Genomic DNA, 18884 nt, shown 5'->3' on the forward strand with positions numbered 1-18884 from the left:
ACCACTGTCTTCTCAAGAAACTAGGGCAAATAGTGAAAAGTCAGTTACTGGAACAAAGACAACCTTAAACTCATTGTAAGATAGACAAGCAACACCTCCATTAGAAGCATCAATGGGGAGGGGGGAATGAAAGCAAGGCTGTAATCAATGGAATTTCTATTCACCAAATCTGAACAAATTTAGCTGCTTCACTTTACCTAAAATATGAGACCATTACTTTTGAGACCTTCAGACTTTTCATCACTGCACCCACAGAAGGAACCTGTCATTCATAACTGTTCTATGTGCCTTGGTAACCAAGATGAAATACTGGCAGAGTAATTTATTAATTAAATAATTTAAGTTAGTAATTATTATCTCTAGTGTTTTTCTCCATAAGTGATAATCAATGTCTAAATATCCATAGCAGAAAAGGGGGAGAGTTGCCTTCATGAATACATTGTGGCCCCATTATTGGCATTAGTGAGACCTGACTCACAGAGGTAGTATCGCGTATAAAGGGTGCAGTATTTTAGTAAGGACACACGATAGGAAAAATTGGGATATATTGCTAATACTGGATGATTTGAGTCCAGCTATTAATGCAATATTAGCAATGGGTTAAAAGCTATCTGGTGCGTGGTAGTCTAAGATCAAATACATGTGGGATGTTGTTACACATCTGGTAGACTGGTTGCTAGTGACAATGAAATGCATTGACAAATCAACCTGATGGGTGCTAAACAAATAACTGAAATCACCTGTGATAATTATTATATGAAAACTGATTAAGCAGCAGTGAAATCTCATAAGGATAAATCTAAATTTATCAGTTGCAGCACAACTTCCTTAAGCAGCAGAATTGCAGCATGTTCTTAGAGATTGCACATCTTACTCTTATCAAATTTATTTTTCAATCTTATGAAACAAGATTTTCTTAGGAAAAATATGGAGGGAATACTATGTGCATAACGATGATGCCAATTATGAAAATTATAAGAGACAGATGAGAACAGTTACAAGTATTGTATAAAAAGCTAATGGCACCTCAAAAGAATTCTTGTTATGCTGCAAGTGAAAGAAAGAATGAATGTGGATGGTATGTGGGTGGCAGATGCAGAAAAGACTAACTAATGTTTGCCTATAGAGTTCAATGCTACTTCTACTGAATGAAAAAATGTGTGAAGACGAGGTAATACAGCTATTGCATAAACAATAAGAATTTGGCAAAGGGATTGCCTAAGGGTCAAAACTGGGCAGGAAGTCGAAGTTTAATGGATATATAGTAGAGACTGCAAATGCAACCTAGAGGATAACTGCAGTGCTGAACTAACATGTAAGGATAAGGAAGTCATTTTGTCTCTCTCTCTCTCTAAGCTCTTGATACAACCTTACCCAGAGACATGTAGATCGATCTGATTTCAGAGGTGATGCAGATGCAAAGGAGAGTGTCAAAGATAATATTGGGACTAGAAATCAAGGTTATGTGGATAGGCAGAATTTGTAGACTGCAGTTTCCACCACACAAGAGGAATGATACAATAGAGACATTCAAACTTCTGGAATGGTCATACAGGATACTGAAAAATGGAATGGCATTTCCCATAAAATAAAAAAAAATGAAACTTTTTTTTCATTTTATAGGAAGTGGGCATCCATGGAAGTTGAGAATGAATCAGTGAAGAAAGGGGTGAGAGCTTGATTTTTCTTTCATAGTGGTACATGATTGGAATGGCAAGTCTTTGGAGGTGGTGAGTGCACAGATTGTGACTGAATTCAATGTATAGAATGTGGGTGATATGTGGTCTTCCTCAATTAGCCCCTGACTCTTTGGAAGTCTCTGCTAATAATACCCCTCCATTGCTACCTCCTTGTCATAGTGGAGGGACTTTTGCATGCTCAGAGCATGGCATAGCCAGCAGGGCCTCTGAATGCCTACCTTAGCAGAGGAGCCAGACTATGTGTGTCTCACCTCATTTTTAAATGGTGAATAAAAGAAAGAAATAGTCACTGCCCAGGTCAACAAGGACAGTTTGGTGCTACAACTTCTATATATTAAACAATAACTGGGCTCCAGGGCTCAGAAATGAATGCGACAAGAACAATCAAAACAACAAAAAAGGACTTTTCCTGAAAACAAGATGATTATACAAGCTTATTATGAACAGAATCCAGCATCAATAGGATACCAAAAGAAAATGTATGAAATTTAAATTCCCTGATACTGCAGTGATTGATAGACAAACAAAATTTTACTATACGAAACTGTTTTCAGTGACAGTAAACTTAAAGAATTGCAAACACAGATTGTCACTGATTCCAGCAAGAACTTTATAAATTCAAGGCCATGGAAGAAACATTTCAGGCAGATAACAAAAACCACTTAAATATTAGACAAGAACCAAGATATACAGGGTATCCACATTGGACCTCCCCAGTTTCAAAGAATTGAAATTAGGAAACATGCAAGATTTGGGTTGTTCAAACATTCCAGGGACTCTACTACAAGTTTTATCCAGAATTTTTTTTACAAAAATTTTGTGAGTGTTCCTTATCATTTGTACAATTTTGACACCATGGTCCATACACTTAAGTAGTAGTAACATGTTGAAACTAGGGCGGTCCAATGTGGATACTGTATAATGGTAGAACAAATGCAGAACACCAAAGAATGACAGTGACTACCAACACTGAAACAGGCTGAAGGCAAGATCATCTAACTGTACTAATGAGCAATCCTAACTTGCCAGTAGAAACAATTCCTACAAAAACAGTTGGAGAAACAAATCAGCTGATGTATAGTGTTGTAATTCTTGCAGATAAACTTATACGTTGGTTACACTACTTTAAATTTTTCAGGAAATGACAATGTATACTAAAATATTAATAAACTTTAATCAATACCTTCCTATATTTCAGCAATGTTACATTGCTGTCTTCTGGGAACATAAAACTATGATATGTGCATGCAGGCACTAACGGCGAGCAAATGAGGCTGAAGAAGGCAACTGGCATTGGTCCTAGAGTCCTAAAGGTGCTATCTAGTAGGCTAAACTGAGTTGTCTTGGCTGTAAGCTTCCCAAATTTGTTGAGATTTGGGAAGTTTTTTTCGAGCTGAGGCTGATTCCAAGAACAATCTTTCATATTTATATTTGCTTCAGTTTAGTGTTGTAGTTATAGATGAACTTGAAATACAATAAAACTGATGAATACACTAAAAAGAGGCATACCAGAGTGGAAGCTGCATTTGGAATCATAAATAAAATGATTACAATTAAAGAGCAGATGATACAATTAAATTAAAGAATTTAAAACAGGGAAAAACTTAAGAATGCAAAAATCAAGAGCAGCCTTCTAAGACAACCTTGAAACCAAATCGATCACCGATGTATCAGAAAAATTAAAACAATTCTGGTGATAGCAAAACAAATCAATCATTTGCTATGAAAGCAGAATAAGTCAGCCAAGATGTTCAGCTCAAGATTAATCAGCATCAGTTTTACCAAAACACTGAGAAAATCCCCAAATAGTGAATGCAGCTTTGGGATAATCTAAAAGAACAATAATCTTTATCCCTACACGTCAATGTACTTTTTTACTACAGCAGCAATTCAATGTGCAGTCTTTGCAACTCTGTGGTCCCCTTGGAACTTCAGTCTACTATCACTCCAAGATCCCAAATCACATACAGTTCCTAAGTACAGCTCCACCAATGCAGTATGTAGCCTTATATCTCTGTATCCCAAAGTGTAACACCTTGCATTTATTAATATTAAAACTGCAATCTCACTCATTTGTCCAAGCTAAAAGTCTATTCAAATCTTTCTGTAGAGAATTATCAGTACTACTCTTGATAATTCTACCTAACTTTGCATCATAGTCAATCTACATAAAATATCATTAACAAATAAAGTTAAAAGTAGTTGCCTAAGAACAGAATCCTGGAGTATGCCACTGGTCACTTTTCTTTTCTGAGACACTGCTCCATCATACACAACTCGATGGTATCTTTCAGTTAACCAATCTTCTATCTAATCACATTTTCTGAAGCTTATACACCAATTTATCATGTGGCAATCAATCAAATGCCTCTGTAAATTCCTAGGTAATCACTGTACATGAATTTCCCTTATCCAACACATTTGTCACCTTATCATAAACCTTAAGCAGTTTATAGCAAGCCCTACCTTTCATAAACCCATGCTGACCATCATACCAATCCTGTATTCTATTTCTAATTTTTCCAACACTTTGATCACAACTGCAGATATACAGATCAGTCTATAAATGAAAACTTCTGTTCTAGAACCATGCTTGTGGAGAGGAATTATTTTGCCTTTTTTCCACTCCTTAGGAACCTTCCCCAAGACAAGACTTTCATTAAATAACCAGGGCATGGCTAACTCTTTTGCACATTCCTTAAAAATATACATGGTGATATGTCATTCATTCCCACAGCCTTATTAACATCTAACCCAAACAACACTTGCTACACCTCTGATTCCTTCAACTTTATTTCTCCTAATTCTCACCTCCCTTCTACATGTTGCACAGCATCATTCACATCATTATGATATACACTGATGAATAGTTCATTAAATAATTCCACTATATCATTTGCTATGTTACTCTGCTAACAACTACCCACTAGTGTCAACCTGCCATAATTATTTTCCCTTCTCCTTGCACATAGCAGAAAAATTCCCTTGGATTAACTTTGACCTGACTGGCCAATCTCCTCTTATATTCTACTTTTTCATTTTTAACCATGCTTGTCACTTTTCTGGCTTGCAGTTTATATTCTTCATGCATTTGTTCACTAAAACTCTCTTGTACTTTAACAACTTCTTTTGTATCACTGCTTGCTTGATTTCATTGTTCAAGCAAGCATATAGAGTAGGAGTGATATGGATGAATTCTTTTTTTCAAGAATTTGCTTAATTCTTGATATACAGTTATGCATTGCCTTATTTCCCATGCCCTGTCAACATCTTTTCTACACAATTCATCAACCCAATATGTTAATGCTATTTGTTAAAAGTTTTTTCCACTTGGTTATACTGTAAATTAAAGATGCCAAGAAATTATATTCTTAGTTTAATCCTTTATCTAAGTGTCAGCAAACAAAGTTTGCATGCGAAGTAACTTCACGACTGGGCAACTCATATATAGAGGCTAATGACTTCACATCACTTGCCTTAGGTATTCTCTAATGCAAAGCACATATCCTTACAGACATGTATAATGCTATGCATTATGAGACAGGATCACTACCCAGACTGGTTACGACCTTTGTTGACGTTTCATATGGCAGAAGTCATATTTCCATATACAAGTAGCCAAAAGGTGTCACACCTTATTACTAAAATACTAAACCAAGAAAATAATTTCTTGGCATCTTTAATTTATATATTAATGCTAGTTGACTACAGAGCTTCTCATCATCATCACCCACCTTATAGTTCCACAAGCCTTCTTGATAATTTTTTTTCCTGTTTGACTACCTTCCAAACTAATACCTCATGATCACTTTCACCAATAGGTGGCAGTGTCAATACTCATTCATAAACACATTCTGTGAGGATATTACCAAATCTAACACCAATAAACCTTGTGTTGCTTTAGCTGGTTATCCCACAGATACTCAATGAATACATTCTCCTTGTATGCTCTCTTCTTTCCAATCCACATTCCTATAATTAAAATCTCCCATTAGGATCATCTTCCTTTGACTTGCCCAACTAATTTGTATAAACATTTCACAGTCAGTGCTCGCTACATTCCCTGGTCTATAACAACATCCCATTAGATATACACTCAGGTCTCTTTTTATGCAGATTTGAAGTTATGCAGTATAGTACACCCACAGATAAGAGACCTTTCGACACTTCTGCGCATGTCAACAGAAGGAGAATGCATTCCGATAATAGAGTTTCCCAAACTTTTCCTACAACGGAACACTTCACAAATCCTGAAATTTTCACGGAAAACCTTGGTTATTTTATGTATTAATTAATTGTTAATTTAGCTGATTTATTATTAATTAATAAAACACCAATTAAACATAAACATCGTTAAATTAATTTGTGCTGATTTTCATTGACATATCCAATTCTGATTATCCAAAAATTTATAATATAAGTACTTACGAGTGAATGCAGACTTTTTCTCCTGTGTGCTGGTAGTTTTCCCCTCCTTTTGTACATCCTGGAGATTGCTTTGTAGGCTGGAGATGGATGAATCACTATTTGTTGCATCACAAATACCTTCAATAAGAGATTTCTTAACACCAAAATTAAACAAAGTCCCTTGTCTCTTATTTATATTAAAATTTAAATCTGTAGGCCTATTACTTTTGAAAAATCACGGCACTACGGTTTCGAAACAGCACTTTCATCCTACAATATGAACTTGTAAAGAAAGTATTCAGTATTACTAGATCTGAGACTACCTTCATCTTCAATGTCAGTGTGGAAAAATTTCTTTATACTTCCTTGCTGATTGGTCACTAACATTTGCAACACAGATGCTATTTCGTTCAGTTTTGAGAACAGAGGATACGCCGCACATTGTTGTAATTGGCTTGCAGGCAATTTTTATGACTGGTCATAAACAACGGTATTCCCTTTCCCGAATGTTGAAAGGTTTCAATGTGTGAAAACGATAATTCATGAATACTTCCATGTTTAAAAATACACGGCTTGGTCACTAACATTTGCCACACAGATGTTATTTAGACATTCTGGGTCTGAGCTTTTTGACATATTCACGAATGTTATTCTCCTCAGAATATTTCCACTATAACATGTTTATTCATGAAAAATGCTTAGAAAACTAAAATGACAAATTCCAGGAGAACTTCTCGCAGAACACTTATTCATCTTCTGAGGAAGTTTGGGAAACCCTGGGGTAATCAATCCGTATTGTGGGACGAGCTGTTTATTATTACACAGCGGAAATTTAACTTCTCTTTTATGATCATTGTAGTTTTTAAAGTGGTAACTATTTTGCTTGTATAACAGTTGGAAAATTTTACCTATAAAGCACATGATTTTGCGTGTTGTTGACTAATTCGTTCATTGCCATTGTACATAATAAACAGTGTGTTGCAGCACGTTCTGGCGTAATGTGATAACGTTATGCCAGAATGTATTTGTGACGTTTAATTTTGCATGCAAGTGTTTTTTTTTTTATTATCAAAAGTCTAAATTTTGCTAATTGTTATTTTAAAGATTTAATTTGGCCCAATGGAGAAAAAAAAAAGCACCAAAGAAAAGCAATTTCTTTGGAAATGAAAATTGCAATTTTAGATCACTTAGCAAAAGGAGAGGGATCTACAGCGATTGGTAAACATTTTAATTTAGGCAAATCTACTATAAGAGCAATTAAAAAGAACGAAGTCAGAATAAGAAAATCTGTCATTTCTGGCACAAAACTAAGTGCCAAATTATCATCGTATGCAAGAGATGCTTTCATATCAAATCTAACATTTGATACCATTCACATACAGGTTAAATTATCCCTCAGTGCTTTAGACATTCACTCTCTTTGCTTCCATTTGGGTTATTCATAGACTGGTGATATGCACCACTGAACCTCTCCCAACCAAGCTATCTCCACCATTCAACAGCACAGGCTGTTTCCACAAATAGAGCCTGGGTGAACCTTTACATTGCATCAAGCATAAGAGCATACCTTTTCTACTTACTACTGTGGTTATGTGTGTATGTTTAGTCATGAATGCTCCACAGGTTTCATTATACAACAAAATACCTTTTTTAGTTGAAGGAAATGGCAAATAAATCCCATGCTCACTCACTGAAACATCACGTTGCTTTGCTATCCAAAGCAAGCTTCAATTTCCCCTCCTTCTATTTCATATATGCATGGGATGCTGTCTGATGCTTCATGTCGAACAGTGCAGGGATCAAGAACTTTCTCTTTGAGAGTACAGCAGTGCAGTGAAACAGTTCTGCAGGCTGGACCTCATGGTAATGCCCTGCTGCTACTTTATTTTTTCAGAGGAAATCTGGGTATAGCAGTATGTGGAAGGTAAACATGGACAGGAATTTAGGTACTCTGTGCAGCATATGTGAGTAAGCTCCACACAAGACATTCCTATTCTTTACACATCCATTTTCCATTCTTACCACTCTTTAAAATCTTCCATTTAAAACAATACCAGAAAAAACAATAAAAATGCATACAATAAACTTTCACATCCATTTTGCCAACTTTCATAGCATTCACACAAATTATATGCATTACTTAATACAGTCATCTAAACCTATACCTGTTATTTCTCACAGAACCTCAACATATTCTCCACCTCCAAACTACACTTTGCATGTTCACCTGTAATATTTAAGTTTAATTCAGAATACCATAGACTTGTTGTGCCTTGTTTATCTGGCAATATTCCACTGGTTTTAAATCTAGCATAAGAAAAGTACAAATAGTTGGTCACACTATACAAACACTAACAATCAGTTATTATTGGGAACAGTTTTAAAAATTATAACAGACAACACAATTTAGTGTTGCAAATTAAACTGCAACAATCCAGACGAATAACTAAGAACATCTAAGCTTATCTACATGATTCCCTATGATTTTTTCCATCGCAGGGAGATATCTATGCTTTTGTCAAATACTATCAGTCATAGAATTCCAAACTTAGATGCCCTCTTGTTGATCTGCTCTGGTTCAAAGCTGCTTGCTCTGCATTTTAGGTACACTCATTTTTTACTCTTCAAATTCTGATAAATGATCTGGCTTCTGATTATCTCTGAAGCTTGATTTTCTTCAGTCCAAATAATTTAGGATCATCTTCTTTAGAAACTTCAATTTTCACAACTCTAACTGAATTTTCTTCTTTTATTCCCACTTGATCAAGCTTGCAAAGTACATAAGCATGAGGAAGAATCATAAGAAAGTTCATGGTATTAACTAATAGCATCTTTAACAGGATTAAATGAAAAACATAGCCATGCTTTGCTGTCTGACAGCATCAAGTTAAAGCAGCAGAAAATACATGTAAAATAAACTCTGAAGGCTCAGAGAACCTAATTTATTTTACACTTAGGTTCTCTGAGCCTTCAGAGTTTATTTTATATGTATTTTCAGCAAAACAATGATTTTCTTTGTATTTGTATAATTTCAATGCTCTGTAATAATCTGAAAGCTAAAGTCAGCTTAGTATCATCCTGATTGCATGTTCATTTTTGTGCCTCAAAATGCATTTTATATTTACATGTTCATGCCAGGATGCATTTTGTACTGACTACTGTGAAATAAGAGATTAAAAAACATTTTTGTTTCATAGCTGGTGCAAAAGAAAAATGTCTTTTAATTTCTGACATTATGCTTGTATGCAATTAAAAGGTTAAATTAAATGATTTAATAAGTAGGGACAACAAGAGAAACATTCCTGAAAGTAAAACTCAAAATTTATAATCTTTGAACATAAATATACTGTGATCTTTCAAATATTCAAGTTGTGTGTTGGGACATCATTTTCTATCCAATTAACTACATGAATGGTTAAGTGTTCCAGGAGACAGCTGATAATGTTTAAATAACCGGAACCTCGGTTATTTAAGTCCAGATAATTTAGATATCATTAAATTTATGATCACAGATAAATACAGATGGTATCAGTAAGTTTTTCAGATTTTATTTTTTAAAATTCCAAATAAACAACTTTCATTTCATGCTTTTACCTATGGATACTAATGGTAACTATGAAACTAACCCACAAGTATAGATTTCGAGTTTTGAACTTGTGAAAACAGAACGCTTAAGACAGAAAGAGTCTTCCATATGTAACCAATAACAGAATCAGTAATATCGAGAACTTTTTTTTTTCAGACATGATTACAATAGAATCTGTGACCAGGAACAGATAATTAGAGAAGACAAACAATTTAAAAAGAGCATCATTCTCTTGAAAATTACTTTTTCTGAAAAATAAAATATATCAGTGAATCTGCACTAAGGATGAAGTCAATATGTTTTTTGTATATGATTAATTAAAGTTTGTTCTATTTAGCACTGCCTTTCTTCAATAATAACCAAGATCTGAAGAGCAGCAAATTAAAATATGAATATGTGAATATTTCCTATTCACCTTAAAATACATGGGAGAAATTCTAAAGCAGATCTGAAATAGATTAATGAAAAATAGTTTCCATTAGCTATAAAAATACTATTTTCAAATGATGAAATAATTAAAATATACATATAAAAATTAAAGAGAAATATTTTCACCTTTAAAAAAGCAGGCTGTTTTATTTCAAGTGAAAAATGCTATGCATTTCTACTTTGTTCACAAATGTGGTTATATCGCCTAAAAGAAATAAAATAATTCATTAATAGCCAATGGTTTCTTAAAGGCTAATAACATTTAAAAATATAAGGATGGATTACTAGAAAATCACCAGGTAATTACAAGTACAGGTAATTCTCATTATATGTCGGGTTGTGTTCTTGAGAATCACCACATATATCAAAAACACGTAAAACAAGAGGTTTCTGATCTTTCAAGATTCACTTAAATTGTTACACCTGATATCTTGAGAATATAGTATTCTCAGTTATCATGGTGTAACATGAAAAATAAATAACATAAATAAAAACCCCTGCATAAAAAGGATAATTTAGTTAATGTAATGTTCTTGCATCCAGTATAAATTGAGTAAAATGTAGAGGTCTATTGTTTAGTTGTATTATGACTAAACAAAGAATTTGTATTAAATAAGTAGCTAACTAAGAATTAATATAGTAATGCGATTAAGAATGAAAGAGTTAAGTGCATAAGTATAAAAGGATGAGTCATGAAATACGCTATGTAAGAGGCTACGGATTAAGCTTTAAGTAGAATTCTGAGAAAAGGTTTGAAAGGGGGTTAAGATAGAGGCTAACAAGAGAAATAACGGAATATCGCTTAGGGCCTATGCCCGGATGGGAACTTCGTTACGAGTTGCCGATCAAAATGACGTATGGCGGCCAAAATGCCACCCAATTGGTAGACAGACGGAAAACAAGTAGGAGGTGTTCGTGGCTCTTTTTTTTTTGACTTTGGATTTTCGAGGAGTAGGCTCTTTTTTGGGTCTTGGGGGAGACGTTTAGGTGGTCAAGGAGGCTTGAGGCCTTTTTGCCTTTTTGCGAGAAGAGAAGAAACGTTTGGATAGTTGCGGAGGTTTTAGTTTGGTTTTCTAGTGGATTTCACGGTGTTCCTGAGTGGAGAGATATGGCATATATCCTCATGCCACAACAAGGAATCGAAGGTGAACGGGAAAGCTATTCCCGTATTCCTATGTAGAAAGCGAAATATACCAGAGAGTCATAGGAAGCTGTGAAAATATCGATGTCCTCGTTTCGGATAGTACAGCTGACGGCGCAGATTCATATAGCCCTGAATTGCAAGAAGTTATGCAAGCAAGTTCGTTCAGTAGAAGGTGAAGGCCCGTAAGTGAAGCTAAAGAAAGGTATTGTGAATTTTGTCTTATGTTAACTAGAAGATGTATGTGATAGATACCACTGTCATATTACGGAACTGTTAAAGTGATTAGGGAGAAATTATAATAGGACTTTAGAGTTTGATAGAGAGTGTTAAAAGCTAGCTAGCTAGCTAGAGTTGATAATTTGTGAGTAATTAATTATCCTAAGAATCTTGAGTGTCTACTATATTGTAAAAGGAAAATTAATGACATAGTTGTGTGTTAATGAATATTGAGTTCGATTAGTGTAAATTGAGTAACCAAGTAGCCTGAGAAATTTGAATGCCTAGTGTGATGTGTAGAGAATCGGAATTGTCATAAATATGTGCTAGAGTAGTAAATGTATTTGTTAGTGTACCTGGAGCTGAATAATCTATTAATGTGTGATGATCTAAAACTTTTATGTTAAGTGCATTCATGTTTTGTATAAAAAATTTTGTGGTGGCATGATCATAGTAACCTTTGTCGAATCATAGCCCAACTACTTGTATTAAGCTAATTTTAGTGTGTAAGTAATTTAGTTGTGTATTTTGATATGTACCATGTTTAGAGAAATAATAAACCTTTTGTTTAACGATAAAAGAAGTTGTCTGATATTGCTAATCCAATGCACCGCTTAGAAACATTCGAACCTAACCACGCGGGGAATTAATGTTAAGAAATGGGAAGTTTAAGGAATTAATGTTGAGTAATAAGAAATAGTGTCACGACTGCAATAGTTACACTTTCAGTTATTTGAGTTCCTTTCTCTGTTTATATATAAGATATCTTAAACTAAATATCCCAAAGGGCGCAGTTAAAATACTAGGGATACTACGGGGAACAATAGCTCAGATATTAGTAGAAATTTTGGTGGTGTTTTGAAAATAGAAGTTAGAAGAATATAGACGAAGGCAGTTTGTAAGACAAACAAACAAAGTTCGTAAGATAGGGACATAACAAAATGAAGCAGGAGGTATCCACTTCACCCACGAGCTCTGAAGATGACGCACTGTCGAAACGCCTCAAACCCCATTACTCCATCCTTGATCTCACCCCATCATATCCTTCTCCTTCCCCAAAAATATTTCTTTCAACTCTCTCCAAAAGAATTCTCTGCCCACCCTTAAAAAAACCTGGGTTTAAAATTCACATACCTCCTGCCTCACCAAAAATTCTCCCACATCTCTCTATTACCACTTTTACAAGCCCCCCCCCTCTCCTTTCAGTCATACTTTAATAGTAGATAAATGTATATCGCCATTATGCCAGATGCCGATGAATAAGACAACCAGCAACATTCTACAAAGGTATGTCCGAATTATTATTCGGACTATATATTCTTCATATATCTGTCTTTAAAACATCAGTAATGCCATCAGTAAAAAATTGAATAAAAAGCCAATGACATTATAAAAAAAGGGTACTCCTAAACAAAAATAGGCTAAATAGCCATACAAATAATACTTAATTGAACTATTTTTCATACATATTAAAGCATAAGAGTAGTAAATAAAATATTCAGTATCTTTAAACAAATAACAATTCAAGTATTTCTTTACTTTCAAGATTAATACATTGTAACCACATCTTAATCATATCTTTAGCTAGCATGTTAAAGGCTCATAGGAGGCTGCTTTTTTAAGATAGCTTAATGAAAACCTAACTTGCAGTTTTCAACTTCTGACTGTAGACATCCTTTAGCATTTAAAGATGTTTTAAATCTTCCTTTTCACATTAGAATTCCTCACGAGATCAGAGTCATATTCTTTGAAGAGAACCATGATACTGTCTATCAGCTTAAAAGCTTGAGCATGACCTTCATTGAGCGAGTTTTTCTCAGGTTCAACCTTCACAGCACTTCACTCAGATTCCTTACAATGTGTTTTTCCATAGCCAGAAGATATTCAACTGCTCAGTGGACAGATGATAAAGACGATAATGCATTGATCGACCAATAAAGCAACAGGGACACAAAATGGACACTGAGCAAATGAGTACAGTAGATGGAGGTACGAAAACACATACAGGGAAGTTTTCTCAACCTTGGATAGGAAACAGCGATAGCACTTATGTACCAAAATGAAACTGTGTATATCTGAAAACTCGTATAAGAAGAACTATCCATATTCAAATATTTGCACCTATCTCTCTCTCTCTCTCTCTCTGTCTCATACACAACATGATTGTGAATGATTGTTTTGGGAATAAATTGGTAGAAGCCAGCTATTCATGCTGCACCAAAATGTGAAATAAGTGGCTTATATAGGTCTAAAAACTAAATAGAAAAGTCGAAATAATAAGAATATTCATAAATGAAACATTTCTTAAAAGTATACTATTTAATAAATAAGACATCATAAAGTCAGTAGTAGAAAAATAAATGTAATAGATGTGTATAAAACAAATGCAAAAAGTACAAAAAATATAAAATTCAGAAAACATACATAAAACGAGATTTGCAAAAACATGTTTACAATCACGTAGACTAATAAGTATATAATTTACATAAGGTGGTAAAGATTAATACTCTGTAATCCTCTGTATAATAATTGCACTCATTGGCGAATTAAAATGAGTGATTAATAGTCCAGAGTCAAAAAAACTCACAAATGGGCACGTCATCACCTCTCAGTAGGAAGGAGTAAGATGATTATGACATATGAGGAGATGAGCAAGAACTTCTTCTGTTCGAACCCTGTGCTCAATTTGGTAGAGCTTATTATTAGTTGGTCTGTTCCAAGATAGCTCCCACTAGAATAGGAGTTTTCGTCTAGTAATCTATGTATGGAACAGGCAGATGGTGGATGTTTCAGAAACGAGCTCACCTTGCTACAGCCTTGTTTTCCTTAATCCCAACATGGCTTGGAATCTAACAGAAGCATATATCAAGGTGTAGCTCCCATAACTGAAAGAGGAGGTGTTGAATTTGAGAGAGCATCAGATGTTGCTGTAGCTCTATTGCCAGAAGAGAATTTTGTGTCTGAATATATTATGAACCTTTGGCAGCAATGGAATCTGATGTAGCTCTGATGTAAAGTTGTTACAATCTAGTGGGATTTGTACAGACAGAATGTCGGGAAAAGATGGCTGAAGATCAATCCCACTAGGTCGTCTGATTGTTAGTTCAGTTCTATGAGTATCGAAGAGCTGCTGGTAGATGACAGCAGAGGTGGAAAATTTCAGTAGCCTGTTGAAAGAAAAGCTAAATGCTGGCATGTATGATTACCATGGTAGAAGTGGATTTGGTGGCATCTGAGTTATGTTGTCTACTGCTATTTTTAGAGCTTGTGGGAGAGCTTTTATCTGCAAACCAAAGGCAATCTGTCGAGTGTTGTAGAGATTTTTGAACTGCGACTGAAAGATGGTTGGATATGGGGGTGCTCTGGCAGGAATTTTATTGAGTTATGTATAACAGAGACAGCTGTTGGCATCAAATTAACAATGGTGGTTTGCTTGCCTCAATGTGCAGACTAGGAACAGCTGAAGTGCAAAATGTTCCAGTTGCAATTCTGACTACTTGATAGTGAACGGGGCTTAACCGTTGCAGTATACTCTCCCTGGCAGAAGCATAGACATCACATTTTGATTTTATCAATGTTCCATGCTTCTTCTGTACAGAGCAAAACATGATGTCTATACTTCTGCCATCAGCAATCCAGCAGGTGGAGATAGGGTGTGTAGAATGTTCATTGTTTTACAGCATTTGCCTCATAACTGACATATGTGAGGAAGGAAACTGAGTTTACTGTCAAATATTAGTCCCAAGAACTTCGCTTGTGGTGTAACTGGGACTAGTGATTGTCATAGTCAGAGTTCTGGGTCAGAATGACCACATCTGTGGCAAAAGTGTGCACAAACTGTTTCCTGTTGTGAAAATCTGAGACCATTTGCAAGCACCCATTTTGAGAGATAGTCAATGGTTTGCTGCAGATGTCTATCTATGACCATCATATTACATGAATGACAGAAGATGGTAAAGTCATCCACATATAGGACATTACTACTGTTGGAGGAAGTTGTTTTGTTATCGAGTTGACCTTGATTGCAAAAAGCATGACACCTAAAACAAACTAGTGGGCCTCCCTCTTCTTGGTTATACACACAGGAGAGGGTAGTTCACACTCAGACTTGAACGATTCAGTTTGATAAGAAGTTTTTGATAAAAAGATGGAGGTTTCTTCTAAGATTGAAATTATGTAGGTCTTTCGGTATTCCAAATCTCCAAGCGATGACATGTGCTTTTTCCATATTGAAGAAAATTGATATTAGATGTTTGTATTTTAGAAAAGCATCTCTAATAGATATCTCCAGCTGGACAAGATAATCAGTAGTATAATGATATTTTTGGAAGGCAAATTGTGTTAGTGGGCAGGTCCATCTGTTCTATTGTCCTTACGAATGATGGTAACATTATGGAGAGTCAGATCATCGCTTGGCTTCAAGTATGTTTCCTGCAAGCAGAAGCATATTAGTTTATATTCTGCAAGTCAACCTTGTCACCTGGGTTCTGTCAGAATTCACGACATTTCCACTGTAGGAGTGTTTCCATTATTTAATTTTTGGTGGTATCATCTGCTTCCTATGATAAGTGATTTTGTTTTCATTAGCCTTCAATTTTTTTCTTTTTTTTTGGGAACTGTGGACATCTAATATCTATCATTTCTTCTTTTTTGATGATGTGTTAGAAAACATCCAACACATCATCAAATTCCACTCCCTCCAGGGCACAAGGCATATTAATTGTTTCTTCTTGAGGTGGAGCCGAAGCATCCATGCTATCTGTTGATGGACCATCTAATAAAGGATGTGGAGATATATTTTTGATCCTCTGTGGTGCACATTAATTTTTTTTTTTTTTAAATAGGAGGATTTTCATATAGTGAGATCCTTTTCTGCATATTTTCAGAAGTGAGTCCAAAATGACTTTTCTCTCTTTCATTTGCTTAAAGGAGATGCTGGAGTTTTGAGAAGGCAGGACTGACATTCCTTTCAATGTCCCGAATGACAACTTCTTAATAGCCGCATTCCCAGTATAAGAGGATTTAGCAGTTATTGTTGCTACTGTTGAGGTATATTGTCTCTTCACCTCCTAGTATGTGATGCATTGCTCTGTTTTTAACTTTTGTATCTCCTTTGTACCTCCAAGAAGAGGAAGACCACAAAAGAGTTGGATGGACAACATAAAAGAACTTACTAACTTGAGTATGCAATTACTAAAAGAAAGAACAAGAAGATGAGCAGGATGGAGAGCCTTTGTTCATAGGATGACCAAGAGTCAAAAACGACTGGATGGCATATAACAACATTCTCCTTTTGGTCCTTTCACCTTTATGCTCTAGAGCAGTGGTTCCCAACCTTTTCCCACTTGTGTACCCCTTTTAAACCCATTTCTATAAATTGTACCCCTTGTTTTTAAAACAGCTGTTTTTAAATACTGACACTTTTGTTCAGTGTCTATCTTAATGTAAAAGTGGAAATGAGGTAATGAGTCAGGAAGGAAAATTACTACACTAAATGTGCAAACGTGTACCCATGGGGGTACATGCTAAGCCGTTCAGGGTTACACAAAAAATAATCAGTAATGGCGGAAAAACAAGTAAAGTAAACAAAATGCAAATGTTAGTTATGGAAAATAAATGTTAAGTTTGAATAACTGCTATTTTAAAAAAAAAGGGGTACAATTTATAGAAATGGGTTTAAAAGGGGTACACAAGAGGAAAAGGTTGGGAACCATTGTTCTCTAGTATGCCAGGTGGTCTCCCTCACGGTTCGAGCATTTTGGTGTTCTGCTCTTAGTCTTTATTTTCATGTTCTTCACTACTACACTGGGCACAGTCACAAAGGCAGTTTGAGAATGACCATATTTCTGACATTTAAATCACCATAAGGGATTTGGGATATAGAGCCATGCTGGACAGTTGAGATATACTGCTTTGACAGATGGTGGTGGTTTTGGTTTGTTAAAAGTAAGGATGATGTTGCTGGTGGGAACTAGATGCCCATCCCTACATATCAGGATTCTTCTTAAAATTGTCATGCCTTTGTCCTTGAATTCAGAACATCAAGGAGGTCCCAGTCGGATATTACACCTCTAGAAAAGTTCAAAATTTTGTGTGTGTGTGTGTGTGTGTGTGTGTGAGGGGGAGATGACTAATCAGTATTCTCCCGATAGATGTTGCATGGAGTAATTTTTCTGATTGTGCTACTGTAACTGCTTCAATAAGGATATCTCCTGAAAGCAGTTTCTTTACAACTTTTGTAAAGAAACTGCTGTCCAATTGCACATTCACCTGTTGAGTGTAATATTAAGAACGGTGGTGTATTTATTGCAGCTTCTGATGTTTTTTGTTTCTTACTTTGGTTCTCTGTTGATGATAATATAGTTTCTGAACTTAGTTGGAGCTTGTTGAGGGTCCTTAATAAACAAAAGGATGAGGAAGTATTCATTTTCAGAAGTTTAGTTCGGCACCAGAGCTCTCCACCCACCACTGACTGGAAAGCAATGATTGTACTCAGGAGTGGAATGCCAGGGCTACCCCAAATGACCTTAGGCTCTGTCCCTGGACCATGGGGAAGGAGACGTACTAAAACACACCAGACCCTTTCAGGCTAGCCCACTAGTTGACTGATCCTGGCTGGGCCATCCAGGACTGCCCATCTTGTTGAAGCAGAGGCAAAAGTTGTACAAGACTACCAGGATTCCCCTTTCTAGATGTCCACAAGTTGCACCACACATCAAACACAGATCCCAGTGATTGCAGTCTGGAAAACAGGATAGTAAAAAAAAAAAAAATAATAAAATAAAATAAAAAAAAGATTCAGGAGAAGTAAAGTGAAGAATACAGGAGGAAAAGAGCCACCACCATCACTGAGAGGTTCCCTCCACTATGAACAGGTGACTCACATGGAGGGGAATTCTGATGATGCAAGAAATATAAGACTGGCTTTCATCTTTATCACAGATCCCCAAGATGGGATATTCATGCCAATTCACAAATTTGCAAAAAATCTGATTTTTCTTAGGATGTGTCAGGAAGGGGAGATAGAGAGAATCATGTTCTTTGATATATTTTGTGCAAGATGAATGAATCTTCATCCCAATGGTATATTTCATGGGTTTGAGATGACCAATTCTAGAGAGTGGTTATTAATCATTTCATGAATCACGTGCTATGTTTCTGACCAATCCGTTTGTATCAATGAGAAATTTTTAAGTACAATGGAATCAGTGAAAACTAACATTCATTGGATTAGAATGGTTTAGATGCTTTAAGTATCTCAAGAATGGCAATCTCAAAGACAATGAAGTTTGGTTCTATAAAACTCAAAAGCCAGGAGAAATTTTGTTCTCATATAAATTTTTGTTACTGCATACAGACATCATATAGTTAATTTTATTGTACCAAACTTGTAAGGATTTCA

General features: G+C 35.4%; 1 protein-coding gene across 3 annotated transcripts in view; it reads right to left on the bottom strand.

Moving 5' to 3' along the window:
* LOC150104471 (E3 ubiquitin-protein ligase CHFR-like) overlaps positions 1 to 18884 on the bottom strand; it is a 232383-nt gene that overhangs the window by 7088 nt on the left and 206411 nt on the right. For all 3 annotated transcript variants that reach the window (XR_016548572.1, XM_090395650.1, XM_090395651.1), the window contains one exon: positions 10249 to 10327. Coding sequence is in view for 2 of the 3 variants with exons in the window: in XM_090395650.1 (XP_090251776.1) it covers positions 10288 to 10327 (40 nt within the window). In the remaining variant the exon portion in view is untranslated. The remainder of the gene's footprint in view (positions 1 to 10248; positions 10328 to 18884) is intronic.

The sequence above is a fragment of the Typopeltis vanoorti genome, chromosome 7, assembly GCF_054136105.1.
Source record: "Typopeltis vanoorti isolate ZY-2024b chromosome 7, IOZ_Tvanoo_1.0, whole genome shotgun sequence".
NCBI classification, from domain to species: Eukaryota; Metazoa; Arthropoda; class Arachnida; order Uropygi; family Thelyphonidae; genus Typopeltis; species Typopeltis vanoorti.